We start from the raw sequence: 17,883 nt of genomic DNA on the forward strand, positions 1-17,883 counted from the left end.
CCTGTAAGTGACTGCATCTTAAGGAGTAGGTGTTGTTTTTATTAATGCTGACCTGAGAGTATGTTTACAGATTTTAGAGAGAGAGGAACATGGATGTGAGAGAGAAACATGGATCGGTTGCCTTCTGGACACATCCTGACAAGGGACTGAACCTACAATCTATGTATGTTCCCTGACTGGGAATCGAACCCACAACCTTTTGGTGTACAGGACAACACCCAAAACAACTGGCCAGGGCTCAGGGAGTAGCTTGCAGATAGTTTATTAAACTGAAGCTTCTGGCCAAGGCAGATTAACACATTATTAATTGTATCTCAACAAAAGTGAAGGTTTAAGAAGAACCTTTCCTGGGACATTTTGGGTACAACAAACCTGTGAACTATAATCACCTGACTGATGCCACCGTCCTGGCAGCCTAGAGCTGTCATTTGGAGACGTGCCCTAAGCGCAAGAGCCCAGTGGTTTGCAGGGTAGACCCGGACCCCACAGAGGTTTGGTCCAGGCTGCGTGGCTTTGACTTGGCCTCTGGTTCTCTCTTAGACTGCTGACCCTGGGGCTGTCTCTCCTGCACGCTGACGTGGTTCCAAATGCAACCATTCGCAACGTACTCCGGGAGAAGATCTATTCGACTGCCTTTGACTACTTCAGGTACTCCCCGCACTGTGCTGTGCAGTGTCCGTGACAGCCCAGCTCCACACACTGCCTCTGGTTGTCCCAGGTCCCCAGCGGTCATCACAGGAGAAAACGGTTTGCCTGGTTATGCCACCAACCTCATTCAGCAACCATGACACCCCTGGATTTGACTATCCCAGCCCTGTGCCGTGTTTCCATGTGTGTACTTAGCCTCCCTATGAGATGAACAATAATTCAGTTCAATTGACTTAAGAGATTAAGTGCATCCTTTTAACTTTCCAATTACTATGAATGGTTATTGCATGAAGAATTGCAAATACCTGCCTCCTGGGGCTTTGCAAGTATGGGTGTTGTTACATGGAAACAGCTGTGGTTGCACAACCTGCCACAAGTACACTATTCTGCCAAGAGCTGGAGACATTGCTGAGGATAGTGGTTGAGGTGGTCGTGAGAGGGCTAGAGAGCGTCACACTTTCCCGTGGGGGTAAGATAGTTTTCCTGATCAGGAGCTCTGGGCTAACCTCTCATCATTCAGGTATCACTGGTGTCGCCTCTCACTGCGTTATAATGTGCTGCCTTCTAGTCCCTGACTCCAGGCACTCAACCCTTGTCCTCTTGTGGTTGTTTGAAGTTGTCCCCCGAAGTTTCCTACTCAAGGAGAAAAGAGGCTGCGTGAAGACATAAGCATAATGATTAAATTTTGGACGGCTATGTTCTCAGATAAGAAGTACCTGACTGCCAGCCAGCTGGTTCCCCCAGGTGAGGGCTGTTGTGAGCAGTGCAGCTGCTCACAGGTGGTGGGGCTGAGGTGTGGGGTAGGGGGCAGTGCAGGACAGAGGTGTGCAGTGGGCAGCCCTGAAGGAGCCAGGTCAGAAGAGCACTTAGGGCCCAGCTGAGGCCTGGCCTTGGCCATGCTGCACAGTCACCAAAGGCCTGAGGCCTGCCTGGCCACCACTTCTCCAGCCCCAGCTGAGGAGCAGAATGAACAGATGCCATCAGCGTCACTTCTGCCAGCACCAGCTCGGTTCACAAGCACCTGCTGCATATCTAACAGCCCATATTGGTAGAAAACAATCAAATCGACAGGTGATTTCAACAGGAGGAGATTATGGGAGCATCCCTCAAGGAGAGGCACTTGGCCCCCTGGAGTTGTGGAGTCAGGGACAGTGTTCTGGGAGAGGTAACATGTGAGCTGAGTTTCTGAGAATGAACAGGAGCTAGGTGGATGGATGGGTGGATGCGGGTGAGGGGTAAGGAAAAGGAGCAGCAAACCTCCAGAAGAAAACCACGTTCTTGTTCTCGAAGCATGGAGCCGATTACACACCATAAACTAGATGAGTGGAGTCTCTGCAGCCAGACCCACAGCTGACAACCTGACTGCCAGGAAAGCAAAAGGAAAAAGCAGGCACAGTGATTTCCTAAGTCGGCTTCCTGGCTCCACTCAGAACCAGGCAAACAGCCCTTATCATCTGCCCCCCAGGTCCCCTCGTGTACAGCACAGGGCTGGAGATCAGATAACTGCCGTCATTTATCAAGACGACTGCCATATTTATTTTATTCTATCTTAAAGGCTAGGGGAAAGATACAAAGTTTAGTAAGCTTTTCATCTAGAACTTCTCAGATGTCTGGGTTAGTTCTGCAAAGCCGTCATCAGCCGTGTGTCCCCCTGCTCTTCCACTGATTGCCTTATCTCTGGTGAAAATTCAGACGCCTCATTCTAGAAGCAACAATGTCTTTGCCCACAGACAATCAAGACACTCGGAGCAATCTGGATATAGCTGTCGGCTCCCGCCAACAGGCCACGCAAGGCTGGATCAACACCTACCCCCTGTCCAGCGGCATGTCGACCATCTCCAAGAAGTCAGGTCAGTTGAAGGTTTGCTGACAGGTTCCTCAGGTCTGAGTCACATCCTGCCGGCTCAGATGGTGGACAGAGCTCTGAAAGACAGCTTCCCCTGGGTTCTGGAAACAAAGGGTGGGCCGGTGACCTCCAGTGAACACATGCGTGCTCCTCTGCTCCCCAGGCATGTCCAAGAAGACCAACCGGGGCTCCCAGCTGCACAAATACTACATGAAGCGCAGAACGCTGCTGCTGTCCCTGCTGGTAAGGCACCACCCACCGTGTGCCCACAGCACCCGGGAGGAGAGGGGAGCAGAGCAGCATGTGGGCACATGCAAAAAGCGCATCAGTGTCTGTCTCATCTCACCAGGCCACCGAGATTGAACGTCTCACCACGTGGTACAACCCACTGTCAGCCCCAGAGCTGGAGCTGGACCAGGCCGGGGAGAACAGCGTGGCCAACTGGAGGTCCAAGTATACCAGCCTGAGTGAGAAGCAGTGGAAAGATAATGTGAACCTTGCCTGGAGCATCTCTCCTTACCTGGCCGTGCAGCTGCCAGCCAGGTGGGCCCCCATCACACCTGCTTGACAAGGGCTTTGCTAGAGGAAGGGGGCCTTAGTGTGGACAAATGTGACATGTCATCGTCAGGGACCTTTGGGGAAGCAATATTAGCAGGCTGGTCCTCCGTCCTGGACATTCACCCAGTCCTGTGCAGTGGTCACACAGCATAGACTCCTGCCTAGGGTACCCCAGCACGTGGAGCCCCAGGAAGTCACATCAGCACTTCAGGCCCCAGTCTTATCCGAGGAGGAAAGGAAGTGCATGGAGGCTACCACGTCAGGGAGTCGACCTGGGAAGGGTTTGGGTTTGTTCCTGGATGTTGACTCCCAGTGGCAGGCTCCCCAGAGGAGGCAGCCAGCAGCAGAGGGAATGTGAACTCTCCCAGGGAAGCTCTCACAAGGACAGGGCTCTTAGTCTGAGAGGGACTTCCAAGGCCCTCACACTCAATCCCACCAGAGGGATTATGTTTCCCCCATGTGGATGCTTTCCCGTTAGCCCATACTTGCTTACTGACCGCTTCCTCCTGGTTCTAATTCAGTCCTCTGGATCAGGACCACAGTCTGACAGTGTTTATAGAAAGTCTGTCTTGTGTTAACCTGAAAACTTACACCCGCCCTGCCCTCCCACTTGCTAAGATGCCTTCTGGCCCGTGGATGGGTCCCTTTGGGGGCCAGGGCCAGGGGGTGTTCTGAAGGCAAGGACAGTAAAGGGAGGCATCCTTTGAATGGTGAGATAGGATAATTCCTGTTGGAGATAGTTCTGGCATCTTATCATAGCCGATCATAATGCTGCTCATTGTAAGCTGCTCATTGTAAACACTTGTGTTTGGAGTTACCAGTGTGTCAGTAGCTATAGCTGGAATTGATCTGCATCCATGCAGTTCAGGGTTCCCTTGGCTCCTCTTCTGCTGGTGAGACCATCCCATCCATCCCTCTGTGGCCGTAGGTTTAAGAACACAGAAGCCATTGGCAGTGAAGTGACCCGTCTGGTTCGGTTGGACCCAGGAGCCGTTAGTGACATTCCTGAAGCTATCAAGGTAATCTATAATAATAAAAGCATAATATGCTAATTAGACCAGACGACCTTCCAGATGAAGCCCGGGTCCCGGGTGCCAGAGGGAAGCCAGTGCCGCAGCCAGGAGAAGGAAGGCCTACTCTTCCATGAATTTTGTGCATCGAGCCTCTAGTGTAGTATGTGCTGGTGGGTGGGTTCAAAATGCACAAAAACAAAATGGTCTCCAGAAAAGCCTAGAAACCAGAAATATGACAGAAACCTTGTGACCTCAGTGGTATAATGATTTTTCTAGTTTCCTGTGTTTTCCACTCCTATGAAGCATTTATGTTATTGAATGTGTTTCACCCTAGTTGAAATTGTGCTATTGTACATAACTGTCAGAAGCCTTTACCACTTTGTTTTAAATGCTTTATAATCATCACTTTTCGGGCCATCCTTGTGATGTGGGTTGGAGTTGAGTATTTTCAGATGGGCCCCAGGGACTGGCCAACCATCTCCCTATTTCCTTCCCAGTTCCTGGTCACCTGGCACACCATCGACGCCGATGCACCTGAACTCAGCCATGTGCTGTGCTGGGCGCCCGCGGACCCGCCCACGGGGCTCTCCTACTTCTCCAGCATGTACCCACCGCATCCTCTCACGGCACAGTATGGGGTGAAAGTCCTGCGGTCCTTCCCACCGGTAAGCCCAGCCCTTGGCCTTAGTGGGACTCCTCAACAGTGTTCAGGTGGAGAGGTGAGAGACAGGCTTTATTTCAAACCCAGATGTAGGCCTGATTAAACATTGGTCTATCTTAGCACACCCTATATAATGAAAGTCTGATATGCAAATCAACCCGACAGTGGAATGACCAATAGAATGACTGGTCGTTATGACATGCACTGACCACCGGGGGCAGACACTCAACGCAGGAGCTGCCCCCAGCCTGCAGGCCCCAGGCCAGCCAAGGTGGGCGCCAGCAGGGGACCCACCCGCAAACCCCCACAGCCAATTGCCCCGCCAGTCGCCCTGCAAAGGGAGGTGACTGGTGATGGCGGTGGCGGCAGGGGCGAGGCTGGTGAGCAGGCAGCGCCAAGCTGGCCAAGGTGGGTGCCAGTGGGGCCCCCCAATCGCCCCACAGATTGGCCCTGATTGCCAGCCAGGCCTAGGAATCCTACCCATGCACAAATTTCATGCATTGGGCCTCTAGTGTCTTTATATTTCTGTTTAGAAGTAGTCATAGAAGATAGATTTCATTCTAATTCAGATGTGTTTCCTAGTTATATTTCTTTTTAAGTGTCTGAGTTAAAAACAAAGTTTACTTGAGTTGGTTCCAGTTGTAGCTATACAGGCTCATGGCCCAATGACCCCACATGACAGGCACAGTGACAGGGATTTGGTAGAATGTTCTGGAGTCTGAATTAATGCAGCTCCAGCCCACAGGCCTGCTGTAACTTCGGTCCTTATCCCCAGGTAGGCCCCCAGCAATGAACACGGGTGGGCCTTCTCCCCTTGTAGGCACAGCCTTGTTCCTCTTGCTTTTTCTCACTGACGATGTGTTTTGAGCCATTGGCCATTTTCCTTGCTGTCCTCTGGGCTTTCCCAGGTTCTCAGTCCTGCTGTGGTCTCCAGCGAGGACAGTATCCTGGAGGCTGAGTGACCGCACACCAGTCCCAGGTTGGGAGGGGGCATCCTAGGGCGTCCATCCATGTTGAGTTGTTCTCACCTTTCCTAGCGGTGAGGATTGTCCTCCCTCTCTGAGGTCATGATCACTTCCCCTCATTTGCAGGACGCCATCCTGTTCTACATCCCCCAGATCGTGCAGGCCCTCAGGTATGACAAGGTAAGGCTGCGCCTATGCATGCTGTTCTCTTCACCCTGAGAGCTGTGCGGGGCGCTGGGGAGGGAGCCCTTGGCAACAAGGACATGCCGTCCAGCCTTCACGCCCCAGCCTGGTGATCAGGTGTGTTCCCAGCCTGCCTTGGGAGCAAGACCACCAACCTGTGACCACTGTCCCTGAGCTCCTTTCACACCCATCCCCGCCATGGTTGTCACCAGTGTCCATGGCCAGGAGGCCCCCACTCACCCTGAGGCCCGTCTCACTCTGCACTGTGAGCAAGTTCTGGAAGTGTTCTCAGCCTGCCCTGGGTTCCCACTCGTTGGATGCAGGTCTCAGCAGGTTCCCTGACTCCCTTGTCTCGTCAATGGGAAGCGGTGAAGATTAGATGAGATGATGTGTTCATTTGCAAGGGCTGCCGTAGCCAAGTGCTGCAGCCGGGGGTCCTAACAGCAGAGATGTATTTTCTCACCGTTCTGGGGGCTGGAAGCCGGAGACCGAGGTGTCAGCCCGGTTGTTTCTTCTGAGGCCTCTCTCCTTGGCTGGTAGGAGGCTGTCTTCTCCCTGTGTCCTCACATGGTTGTCCCTCTGTGTGTCTCTTCTGATGAGGACACCAGTCAGATTGGATTAGAGCCTATCCTACTTACCTCTTTTGAACTTAACCCATCCTTAAAGACCCATCCTAAATACAGTCACATTCTGAAGCACTGGGGGGAATACAGTGCAGCCTGTAACAGCGCACATGTACATAAGCTATCTGGCACAGAAAACCACCATGTGGGTGACCACAGCCCAAGGCCCACATGGTCCATGCATCAGGTCAGCGCCCATGTCTGAGGACAGCAGCAGCACCTGCTTCTCTGACACTGCCAGTCCTGCTCCCCGATGCCCTGTGCCAGCCTCACTTTCCCCATTGCATCCCGCTGAGCCCTGTGGCACCAGCCCACAGTGCATAACTCCCACTGCTCCCATCTCCATAGCAGCTGTGAGCACAGTGGCTGGGTGTCCCAAGGCTTTCCTCCCCGTAGATTGGCAGGATGCTTCATCTCATTCCAGAGTCCAAAGCGCTTCTAGGATCACAGCCAACCTCTCCTGATAGACTGAGTCTTGCCTTAGCTTACAGATGAGTTTTAGTACCCAGCCTACTCATTCCTCATACTTGACAACAGCAAAAATTGGTGGCTGAGTCACAGTTCTTAGAATCCAGGGGAAGGAAGAGGAGACAAAAGCTAACTCATGCCTGTATTGCAGACCCACCACCTGGGGGCCCCATCCTGCCCACTGGCCAGCCAGCCAGAACTTGACCTGGCCAGTGGGCTATGCTCACTGCAGACCCAAGAGCTGAGCTTGCTCACTGCTGGAAACCATGGAGTCTGCTCCTGCTCTGGGTAACAGTCTCTCCTGGAGAGAGGCTCCAAGCCTGGGTTCACGTGACCTTGCTGTCCTGCAGATGGGCTACGTGCGAGAGTATATTCTGTGGGCAGCCTCCAAATCCCAGCTTCTGGCGCACCAGTTCATCTGGAACATGAAGACGAACATCTATCTAGATGAAGAGGGGCACCAGAAAGACCGTGAGTCTTCTGTCATCTTCCCTTAGGTTTCCCCCCATCTTTAAACCCCACCCCCTGCAGCTGCCCCAGCCTGTAGCCCCTCTACTTCCCATCCTTTGGCTGAAACACCACACCTTTAACACACAGTGGGAGCAGGTCCCCACCCATCATGAAGCCTTTGCTAGCCCACCCCGCAGATCCCCTGCCTGCCCCATGGCCCTGCCCCCCCCACCCCCCAGGCACTGGTGAGACCCTCCTGCTCCGGCTGAGCTGCTTCTCCCAAGCAGTGGCCCCTGTGCTTGACCCAGTGACCCCGTGTGAGAACCAGGGCAGCGGTTCTCAAAGAGACTTTAACCGTCCTCACATCCTTAAAACTGACTGGGTTCAAGAACTTTGGTTTACGTGGGTTAGTGGGAGCAGAGCCATGAGAGCAGCACCAGGAGGCGCCAGTGAGCACCCGCACCCTTGGCCCCACTGCCTGTGCACAGCCTCACAGGAGTCAACACACGAGGCCGGCAAACGCCTCGGGTGTGATGCTGACTGTGGGGTTCACTGCGAGCTTATCGGGGACCCCCAGGTGCCCGCAGATCTCACTCTGATGACGGCAGATCTAGATGCCGGGAAATGTCCAGACTGTGCGTCCAGCAAGCGTGCAGGTTCCTCGGCGTTTCTATGGCTCAGCTGCAGACTCGCCCTCTCACTTTCTCTGTCAGCCGACATCGGTGACCTCCTGGAGCAGTTGGTGGAGGAGATCACAGGCTCCTTGTCGGGCCCGGCCAAGGACTTCTACCAGCGGGAATTCGACTTCTTTAACAAGATCACCAACGTGTCGGCCATCATCAAGTAAGCACACTCCTGCCTCCCGCTCCTAGGGATTGCCTGGGTGGTGTGAGTCAACAGGTGGGTGGCAGTCTCTCCTCTCTTGACAGTAGAGCAACAGGCACAGCCAGGCGAGCTTCAGAAAACATCTAGTTTCATTCCAGATACTGTCCCACAGTCGAGGCCACTCTGCTCTCTCCTAGTTCAGAGGAGCCCAGTTAGGAAAGCCAGACTCCTTGGTGCGTCCACTGTTAAATGACTCCCCTCGTGAGGAATGCGGGGCAGGAACTCTGTGCTCCTGGAGGAACTGAGCCCAGGAGGAGCTAGAGCGAGGAAGCGACACACTGAGAGGGTGGCCGGACGGGGGGGGGGGGGGGGGGCCCTGGGACCCCCGAAGTCCTACAGGCCAGTTCCCACAGAAGACACAGCCTTTCTGCCTTCTTCACAGGCCCTACCCTAAAGGAGACGAGAGGAAGAAGGCTTGTCTGGCGGCTCTGTCTGAAGTGAAAGTACAGCCTGGTGAGCAGGAGGCTGAGGAGATGGGCCTCCTCCTGCAGGGATCGGGGCACTGCCCTCCCCGAGGGGTGCGGGCGGGGCCGAGGGGGCATGAGACCAGCACTGGGGCTGGCCCCCAGCCTGGGCCCTGGGCGCCCCGAGTGCCCCTTCCAGAGTCTGCCCCTGCCAAGCTGGGAGCTGCTTCTCAGTGAGTGTTTTCTTTTCCTTGCTGCCTGTGGCTTTTCACTGTCCTCAGCAGCTATTCTAGAATGTTCCTGAACTCCAGTATAACAGAAGCAGTGCAGGCCACACAGAAGGAATGGGGTTGGGAATGGGGGCATCAGAGGTGTGTGAGGATCTGTCAGCATGAGGGTGCCCATGTGCCCTGGTGGGAAGCTGCTCCCTGGTGGGGCTCCTCCTGGAGGCCCTGGGGAGCCAGTGGGCTCTACGGCAGAGGAGTCAAGATCGCATCTGTGAGAGAGGCTAGAGCTGGCAGATAAAGAAGGGTGAGAGGAGGGACGGGACCTTGTGGTCCTGGTTTGCCCCCTTTCCCCTGGTAGGACAGCCCATCTGCAGCCCACAGCAAGGCCTCACTATGTTCCCAGGAGACCCAGTCTTTCCTGTTCCAGGGCCCCTCCTTGAAGCCCACCTCCCGGAGCTCCCCCATCGCCCAGGGGCTCGGGGAGCACTCCCCCAGGGCAACTGCCAGTTCCTGGCCAAGAACATTTCTCCTGTCCTCCTACCTGACATGTGTGCTGAGTTGGGAGCTACCTTAGTGGGCTGAGTCCAAGAACTGAGGAGAGCAGGGCAGGGCAGAAAGCTCCTGTGTGGGTCCTCTGAGAGCGGGCCCCGCGCCAGCACGGGGCAGCACGCATTCCTGCCTGTCAGCTTAATATTTAACCAACGTGCCATGTGGCCCGGCACAGAGAGAAGACAGGCTGAGGGCTCAGTGCGTCCTCTTGGAGAAGCGTCTCCCAGAACGGGGTGGCTCCTTTGTTAGATATCAGGAAGGACAGGGAGAGATCCCAGAGCCAGAGGACAGACCTTTCGTGGCCATGGAATAAGCGTATCAGCGCACAGAGGAGGACTAGAGGCCCTGGGCGCCCGCCCGTCTGCAGGGCGACTCTGCACGAGGGCTCTGTGTGGCAGTGGGCTGTGTGCTTGCTGTTGTCACACTTGGATGCCCTGTGACTTGTCCTCTCTCCCTGCAGGCTGCTACCTGCCCAGCAACCCTGAGGCCATCGTGCTGGACATCGACTACAAGTCGGGGACACCCATGCAGAGGTGAAGGCCACCTCCCTCAGCCTCGCCTGCCTGGGCTTCCCGTCGGCTGTGTCACTGTGCACTTCTTTCTGTTGTCTTGCAGCGCTGCCAAAGCTCCGTATCTGGCTAAATTTAAGGTGAAACGATGTGGAGTTAGTGAACTTGAAAAAGAAGGTCAGTGGGGAATTTCTGTGTTCTGGGATCTAAGTGTCTCCCCTTGCTAATGCCACTTTCTTTAAAAATATTTTTGTTAATAAATTTTTATTGCCGCCCCTAAGAGGAAGGAAGAGGAAGAGAGAGAGAGAGAGATAGAAACCAATCAACTACTCCTGCACACCCCCTACTGGGGATTGAGCCCATAGCCCAGACTTGTGCCCTGACAGGGAGTTGAACTGGTGACCTCTTGGTGCGTGGTCGATACTCAAACACTGAGCCACACCAGCCGAGCTAATGCCACTTCTTCAGCATGTTTAGTTTGTTACCAGCGCCCATGAGAGAGAATGGCCGTCCACCCATTCATAGGTGGCCTCTTATTTGGGGATGGCACAGAGCTCATGTGCATTGACAGAGACCCCTAAAGGTTGGCTCCAAAGTCAGTCCAAGGGATCTCTTCTAGAGACAAAGTGGCCAAGGCTTTGGGAGGTGTACTCATCTGCTCAGGCTGCCATGCAGGTGACAAGACTTGTAGCTGCATCCCTCCAACCTCTGCCTCTGTCCTCACCTGGCTTTCTCCGTGTGTGCCCTGTCCAAATTCCCCTCTTCTGATAAAGGGCCCATGCTAATCTGTTGTGGCCTCGTTCACTCGTTTACATGTGCAAAGACTCTTTTTCCAAATAAGTCATATTCTGTGGTTTCTGGTGGGCATGAATTTGGAGGGGATGATAGTCAACCCAGTACAGGGGGTGTGGCCCCAGCCAGTGCAAAAATGTGGGTTCCTTGGCCTTACCTGAATCCTGGCCACCAAGTCTTCCCAGGCACCCCAGGGTACAGACACTCCCCTGCCCCCATTTCGCGTGCCCACCACTGACCCTAGGCACACCTGCAGCATCACTTCTAATGAAAAGCAGCTCTGTCTTCAGTTCCATTTAAGTGTAAACGTTTCTAGGAAAAGTCCCCAGGCCCGATGACTCCCCCAGCTGCCCCCAGACTTCGCTGGGCTCTCACTGACGCGAGCCGCTCCCCCCCCCCCCCGCCCCCGCCCCAGGGTTTTGCAGTAACAATCCCACGGTTCCCAGGCTCCTTGGGGCACGTGAGCAGGGTGTGCACTGGCACCTTCAGAGGGCCTCTCGCTGCCCTCGGCTAACAGGCAGCCTGTTCACCCACCACACGTAGGTCTGCGGTGCTGCTCAGACGCCGAGGACCAGGGCGGCACACAGGAGGCCGATGGCCAGAAGATCTCCTGGCAGGCGGCCATCTTCAAAGTGGGAGATGACTGCCGACAGGTAGGGGCCAGGCCCCGGTCAGGCTTGGGCGGTGCCTCACAGTCGGACCTCACGTGCACAAACACAAGTCTGCTTCTGTTGGGTTCAGATGCTGCAGAGCAAACCAGGGCCTTCTCCCAACTGGGGCCCTTCCAGGGAACCTCCTGCTCTGCACCCACCAGCTGCCCAAAGGCAGTTGCCCTGAGGTTGGGTGTCTCTTACTTTCACCCCCCACCAGGCAGTGTGGCTCAGCCCAGGGCCTGGTGGTCAGTGAGGCCAGGCCCTTCACTTTCCTGCTCCCCGCAGCCTTCCTCCCTCTCTCACTGGGCAGGGGCCCCATGAGTCATGTGAGCTGGAGAAGGCTGGCCCTCTACCCTGTGTCTCCTTGGTTCCCAGGACATGCTGGCCCTGCAGATCATCGACCTCTTCAAGAACATCTTCCAACTGGTCGGCCTGGACCTCTTTGTCTTCCCCTACCGAGTAGTGGCCACTGCCCCCGGGGTAAGTTCCCGCAGGAGCCCAGGCAGCTGCCTGTAGGCCTTCGGCAAGAGCGGTCAGCTCACAGCCTGGCACCTGGCCTTCCTCCCTAGTGTGGGGTGATCGAGTGCATCCCTGACTGCACCTCTCGGGACCAGCTGGGCCGCCAGACGGACTTCGGCATGTATGACTACTTCACACGCCAGTATGGGGACGAGTCCACCTTGGCCTTCCAGCAGGTGACCAGCAGGACAGCTCCCGGACTGGGCTTGTGTGTGCTCTCCACCCTGCCCCTCAGGGTGACCCTGCTTCCCCCTGTCCCTGCTTGTCTGAGTCCTCCTACATTTGGGGGTAAAACCAGGGCACCCAGCAATCTTCCTTGGTATTTAAGAAACCCTTGAAATGGACTCCCCAGGAGAAAGCTAATTCATGGGCATGGGAGGGGCCTACTGCCCTGCACCGAGGTTAACACAGGCCCTCTCACACAGGCGCGGTACAACTTCATCCGCAGCATGGCCGCCTACAGCCTCCTGCTGTTCCTGCTGCAGATCAAGGACAGGCACAACGGCAACATCATGCTGGACAAGAAGGGCCACATCATCCACATCGGTCAGCCGGCCCCCCGCCTCCCTCCCTCTCCCTTCGCCCCTGGAGCACGGGAGGTGCCGGCGTGCTGGAGCCCCCAGCTGGGGAGGGTCAGGGTCAGGGTTCAAGTCCAGTTTTGAGAGTTGAGCTGTTGGGCACTGGGGGTGAGAGTAGAAACTGGGGCCCTGGGGCGTGGGGAACTCTGGGGTTGGAAACCAGAGCCAAACTCATCCCCCTAGGCGCTGGCCCCTCTGCTGTGGCCTGGCTCCCGCCTCTGCTCACTCCTCTCTGCCTGTGCTCCCCTCGCCCCTAAGTAAACATGACCTGTGGCTGCTCCTGGGGAATGGGCAGTGGGTGACTCCCGGCCCTTGGCATCTGATCCCATCACAAATGGCTTCTTGGCGTTTTGCAGACTTTGGCTTCATGTTTGAAAGCTCGCCAGGCGGCAACCTTGGCTGGGAACCGGACATCAAGCTGACAGATGAGATGGTGATGATCATGGGAGGCAAGATGGAGGCCACGCCTTTCAAGTGGTTCATGGAGATGTGTGTCCGAGGCTACCTGGCCGTGCGGTGAGCCCTGGGGAGGAGTGTGGACAGCCTGGCACCGGTCCCGGGTGCCACTCATGCAGTGCGGCCAGACCCGAAAAGGTCCCTTTGTGGATGGAGGGACTGAGGTTCAAAGAGAAAGAGGGAGGCGCTGGAGGCCACCTGGTAGCCCAGGGCCTTGCTTTCCCGTCGCCTCTCTCTGCCCACCTGTGCCAGTGTCTTCTGCCCCGGGTGTCAGTCCAGCCACGTCCTACAGCCTCCTGGGCTGGACTTCCCTTGTCAGTGCCTAGAAGGCACCCCACTCGGCACCCCACTCACCCAGGCCCGAGCACCTGCCACCCAGGCTGCATGCTGAGCCGCACTGTCCTGGTTTCAGTGTCATGTGGCCAAGGCCCCACAGCCGTGTGTGCTGACACTTGGCCTCCAACCCAGAGTCTGTCAGAGCCGTCACACCCCCTCGTGCGCACCCCCTTAGAGGAGGGTCAGGCACCCTGTGCTGCAGCTGCACTGCCGCCGTGGGGCCCAGAAACCACGCTGGGGTCTCGGGCGGGAACCAGAGCACAGCTGCTCAGTCTGCTGGGGCTGTGAGCCCGCCAGAGGCTGCAGGGCCCCCCTGGAGAGACGTGAGAGGCGGCAGAGAGATGGGGGGAGATGGCCGGGCCACAGGACTGAGCAGGGCCACCCCACTCACCGGCCTCTGTCCACCTCCCTCCCTGCTTCTCCCCAGGCCCTACATGGATGCAGTCGTCTCTCTGGTCACCCTCATGTTGGACACGGGCCTGCCCTGCTTTCGTGGTCAGACAATCAAGCTCTTGAAGTAGGTCCTGGGCGGACACAGGCCACTTGGGGGAGCACTTCCCCCCAGGTGGGACCCTCTTGAGAGGGTGTAAATTTGATTCTCATCGAGCTGAGTGCCCTCCTTGGAACCCCAGAGCAGACAGGGTTCCGGGGTGAGGCACCATTACCAGCCACAGCCGAGGGCGCCCCCAGAAGCCCCTCCATCAGGGTGCAGTGCCATCCCTGCAGGGGCGTGGCCTGTGCTCGTCCTCCCTCAGCCGCGGGGCCCCTTGGCCCAGGAGGTGCTGGGAACAGTGTCCCCACATTAGTCCAGGCCTGGCCCTCAACTCCCCAGGAGGGACCATCCCTCGGGCCTGACCCTGGAAGTGCTCAGGTTAGTCCTTGGGCAAGAGCACATCCTGTGGGGAGGGCAGCCTGGAGGGTTGACTCTGGCACCAGCAGCCCTGACACAGCCTCTCTCTGCCAGGCACAGGTTCAGCCCCAACATGACTGAGCGAGAGGCCGCGAATTTCATCATGAAGATCATTCAGAGCTGCTTCCTCAGTAACAGGCGAGTCCTCCCCTCCTGCCCCACCCACACCTCGGTGCTCTCCGGGCACCTGTTGGGACTGTGCCTGGGCCAGGTGACAAGGAGCTCGTCTGGGACTGTCCCAAACACCCTGAAGTGAGCTCTCAGGGTTACGGGGTGCTGGTGGAGAGGGGCTGGGATGTACTGAGAGGAACACCCAGCAGGGCCTGAAGGCCAGAAACCATGCCCACCTGAGGCCGAGCCTGTGAGGCCAAGGGAGCCACAGTTGAAAAGGGCCTCACGGGAGGTGTGCAGGCCCAGCAGGGCCGGGTGAGAAGCATCGGCAGGAGGAGGAGGGTGCGGACGGGCCAGGCATTCCGTGATAAAACGGTGGAGCTGTGAGGAGGTGGGTTAGGGTTCTGGGCAGAGCCCAGGAGGTGCAGAGACTGCTGGAACCTGAGAACGGGTACCCAATGGGTCCTAACACGAACAGAAAGGGTCAGGTGGGCGCTGGCTGGGCTGAGACAGCACAGGAGCAGCGCCATGTGGTCCTGCTGATGGAACAGAGAAACGGGAAGTAGCTCGAGGTGGGATGGGGAATGACATGAGTCAGCTGAGAGTTTTGGAAGGCAATATAAGGAAATACTTCTGATGTTTGTTTTGCTGGTGAAATGAGGTAGGTGGCCAAGCACAGCATCACTCATTTGGGTGCCACATACCAGGAAAGGTCTAGAGGGGCACCCGGCACAGGGGCAGGGCAGCCTGGGCCCCGGGGACCAAGGGCAGGCGTTTGGCTGAGGAAGGGCCGCCCACTTGAGCCCACATTTTGGGCCCATTGAGCGAGAGGTGGGGGCACAGCGTGGCTCACACAGCCATGGCTACGGGTGGGGAAGGGATGTCCCAGGCACAGGAGGGGCTGGCAGGAGGCCAGAGGGGCTGCAGTTTTACATTGTACATCCAGGGAGGAGAGTAGGTGGAACTCTGAGGTGCAGCTGTTAGGGCGAAACGACATGGAGGGCTCAGGGCACCAGACTGGCAAAGGCTCCTTACAGCCTCCTTTAACTCTCGGCCTTCAGGAGCCGGACCTACGACATGATCCAGTACTATCAGAACGACATCCCCTACTGACGATGCTGATGGAGCACCAGCTGCTGTGGGCCCCCCACCCAAGCCATTCGCAATCATGGAGCCCTGTGAGCCCTTCGTTGCCCCACCCGCCATGTGACAGTGAACTGCCAGCAGCCCTGTCATTCCATCCAATGGAGTTCTTTTTATAGAACGAAAGTACACCCTGCAGAGCCTGGCCACCGCTCCTTCCCCTGGCGTGGACCACGTGGCGTGAGACCAAAACGACAATCACCGAGGGCACTGTCTCTGCACGGGTGATACTTTGTTTGCACTGAACACATTCCCTACCTGTCTTATTTCATAGGTACATGAAGTATTTTCTTGTGTATTAAAAAATTATATTCAACTCACTATTTAACCAATGTGAAGAAAATAAAAACCAAGAGAAGTGCTGTTTGAATTGATGATCAGGTTCATTGTTTGGTCCCAAGGGCACATTCAGCTGAACAGTGATTCCTGGGTGTGCAGGGCAGAGAGTGGGACAGTGTTTCCTCAGAAACGAGGTGAGTCAGGGCCAGCCAGCTGTGGAGCCTGCACCCACAGGCCTTCCAGGGCCCCTCCCAGCTGGGCTGCCACCCAGAGGTGACTCACCACGTGCAGGCAGGTGTACGAGAGGAACCGCGTTTTCCCTAACTGCTCTCCAGCTCCAAAGCCTCTCCACTCGGGGCTCCTGTGGCCGCCACTGGCTGTCCCGTCCAGGTCGCTCCTCGGTGCAGGCATCCCTCAGTGTCCTGCTTCGCTCTCGTCTCTTCCTGCTTCCCTGTTGTTCATGTTCAAGTTCAAGTGCTCCTTTGTGCCACGAGCTCCTAGCAGCAGCCATCTACTCCCACTCACTGTGACCCTCTAATTAGTTCAAGCAGATAAGACCCGAAACAAAAAAAAACAAGACACAAAACATCTAGAAATAAGTCACTAAAATTAAAAATGCGAACGATTGGTTTAATAGCAGCTAAGATATAGGTAAAGAGCAAACTAATCAATGAAACAATGAAATTACAAAATATGAAGCAGAAAGAAAAGGAAAGTTGAATGAGAAGCTCCAGTCAACTTCTAGTGGGATTCCAGAGTTGGTGAAAAAAGCAGCCAATATGTAAGTTAAAAGAAACTTTTTAAAATACTGCATTAAATAGCTGACCTGCGTGGCTCAGTGGTTGAGTGTTGACCCATGAACCAAGAGTTCGCTGGTTCAATTCTCGGTCAGGGCACATGCCTGGGTTGTGGGCTCAATCCCCAATATGTGCAGGAGGCAGCCAATTGATGATTCTCTCTCACCATTCATGTTTCTCTCCCTCTCCCTTCCTCTCTGAAATCAATAAAAATATATATATTTTTAAAATTACTTTAAGTCAGACAAAAGAACCATAGGATTTCACTTATATGTGTGATATAAAACTGAAAGCCAGAACCCTAACTGTGTCGGCCTGCAGACTGAAAGGTCCCAGGTTCGATTCTGATCAAGGGCATGTACCTTGGTTGCAGGCACATCCCCAGTAGGAGGTGTGCAGGAGGCAGCTGATGGATGTTTCTCTCTCATCAGTGTTTCTAACTCTCTGTCCCTCTCCCTTCCTCTCTGTAAAAAATCAATGAAATACATATTTTTAAAAAAACTGAAAGCAACAAATGAACAAAACAAAAACTCATAGACACAGACAACAGTATGGTAATTAGGAAAAAGGAGGGGTAGTAGTAAAGGGGGTCAAATATACAGTGGGAAACAGAAGCACGAAGAAGCCACATGAGCCCTAACCGGTTTGGCTCAGTGGATAGAGCGTCAGTCAGCCTGCAGACTGAAGGGTGTCAGGTTTGATTCCGGTCAAGGGTATATGCCCGGATTTCGAGCTTGATCCCTCATGGGGTGTGTGCAGGAGGCAGCCAATCAATGATTCTCTCTCATCGATGTTTCTATCTCTGAAATGAATAAAAAATATATTTTTAAAACCTTTGCAAAAAGAGACAACCTTTGCAATAAAAATTACACCTATTTTTTGTTGTATCAGCAAATACAACATTATTTTTTGGTGTGTCACAGAATTTTAGTAATTAGTTTATGTGTACCATGAGATGAAAAAGGTTGAAAATCACCGGTCTAAACATCTAAGGAATAATGTCAATGTTGCATACTCTCAGAAAATAGAACACGTCCTAATTCACTTTTTATGAAGGTAGCATAGCCCTGATACGAAAACAAGACAAGAACACTCCAAGAAAATAAAATTATAGAGCAGCATCCCTTTCGTGGACATAAATGATGCCGAAATCTTTAACCAAATTGAACACAATGTATAAAAAGGACCATCATAACAAATGGGCCTTATCCCAGTAATGCCAGTTTAGCTTAGCATTCAAGAAGTAATCAGTTTGCCCTAGCTGGTTTGGCTCAGTGGATAGAGCATCGCCCTTCGGACCAAAGGGTCCCAGGTTTGATT

At 54.9% G+C, this 17,883-nt stretch overlaps 1 protein-coding gene across 1 annotated transcript in view; it reads left to right on the forward strand.

Moving 5' to 3' along the window:
- Positions 1-15,857, forward strand: part of PI4KA (phosphatidylinositol 4-kinase alpha) — a 96,799-nt gene extending 80,942 nt beyond the window's left edge. Inside the window, exons 35-55 of the mRNA XM_036353508.1 lie at positions 541-648; positions 1,265-1,392; positions 2,379-2,498; positions 2,658-2,737; positions 2,844-3,037; positions 3,981-4,071; positions 4,563-4,730; positions 5,818-5,871; positions 7,316-7,436; positions 8,129-8,258; positions 8,683-8,753; positions 9,941-10,013; positions 10,096-10,166; positions 11,325-11,434; positions 11,810-11,914; positions 12,004-12,129; positions 12,379-12,499; positions 12,888-13,047; positions 13,751-13,840; positions 14,288-14,371; positions 15,406-15,857. Of these exons, the coding sequence (XP_036209401.1) occupies positions 541-648; positions 1,265-1,392; positions 2,379-2,498; positions 2,658-2,737; positions 2,844-3,037; positions 3,981-4,071; positions 4,563-4,730; positions 5,818-5,871; positions 7,316-7,436; positions 8,129-8,258; positions 8,683-8,753; positions 9,941-10,013; positions 10,096-10,166; positions 11,325-11,434; positions 11,810-11,914; positions 12,004-12,129; positions 12,379-12,499; positions 12,888-13,047; positions 13,751-13,840; positions 14,288-14,371; positions 15,406-15,457 (2,257 nt within the window). The 3' untranslated portion in view covers positions 15,458-15,857. The remainder of the gene's footprint in view (positions 1-540; positions 649-1,264; positions 1,393-2,378; positions 2,499-2,657; positions 2,738-2,843; positions 3,038-3,980; positions 4,072-4,562; positions 4,731-5,817; positions 5,872-7,315; positions 7,437-8,128; positions 8,259-8,682; positions 8,754-9,940; positions 10,014-10,095; positions 10,167-11,324; positions 11,435-11,809; positions 11,915-12,003; positions 12,130-12,378; positions 12,500-12,887; positions 13,048-13,750; positions 13,841-14,287; positions 14,372-15,405) is intronic.
- Positions 15,858-17,883: the final 2,026 nt, after the last annotated feature.

This window comes from Myotis myotis, unplaced genomic scaffold (genome assembly GCF_014108235.1).
Source record: "Myotis myotis isolate mMyoMyo1 unplaced genomic scaffold, mMyoMyo1.p scaffold_m19_p_20, whole genome shotgun sequence".
NCBI lineage: Eukaryota > Metazoa > Chordata > Mammalia > Chiroptera > Vespertilionidae > Myotis > Myotis myotis.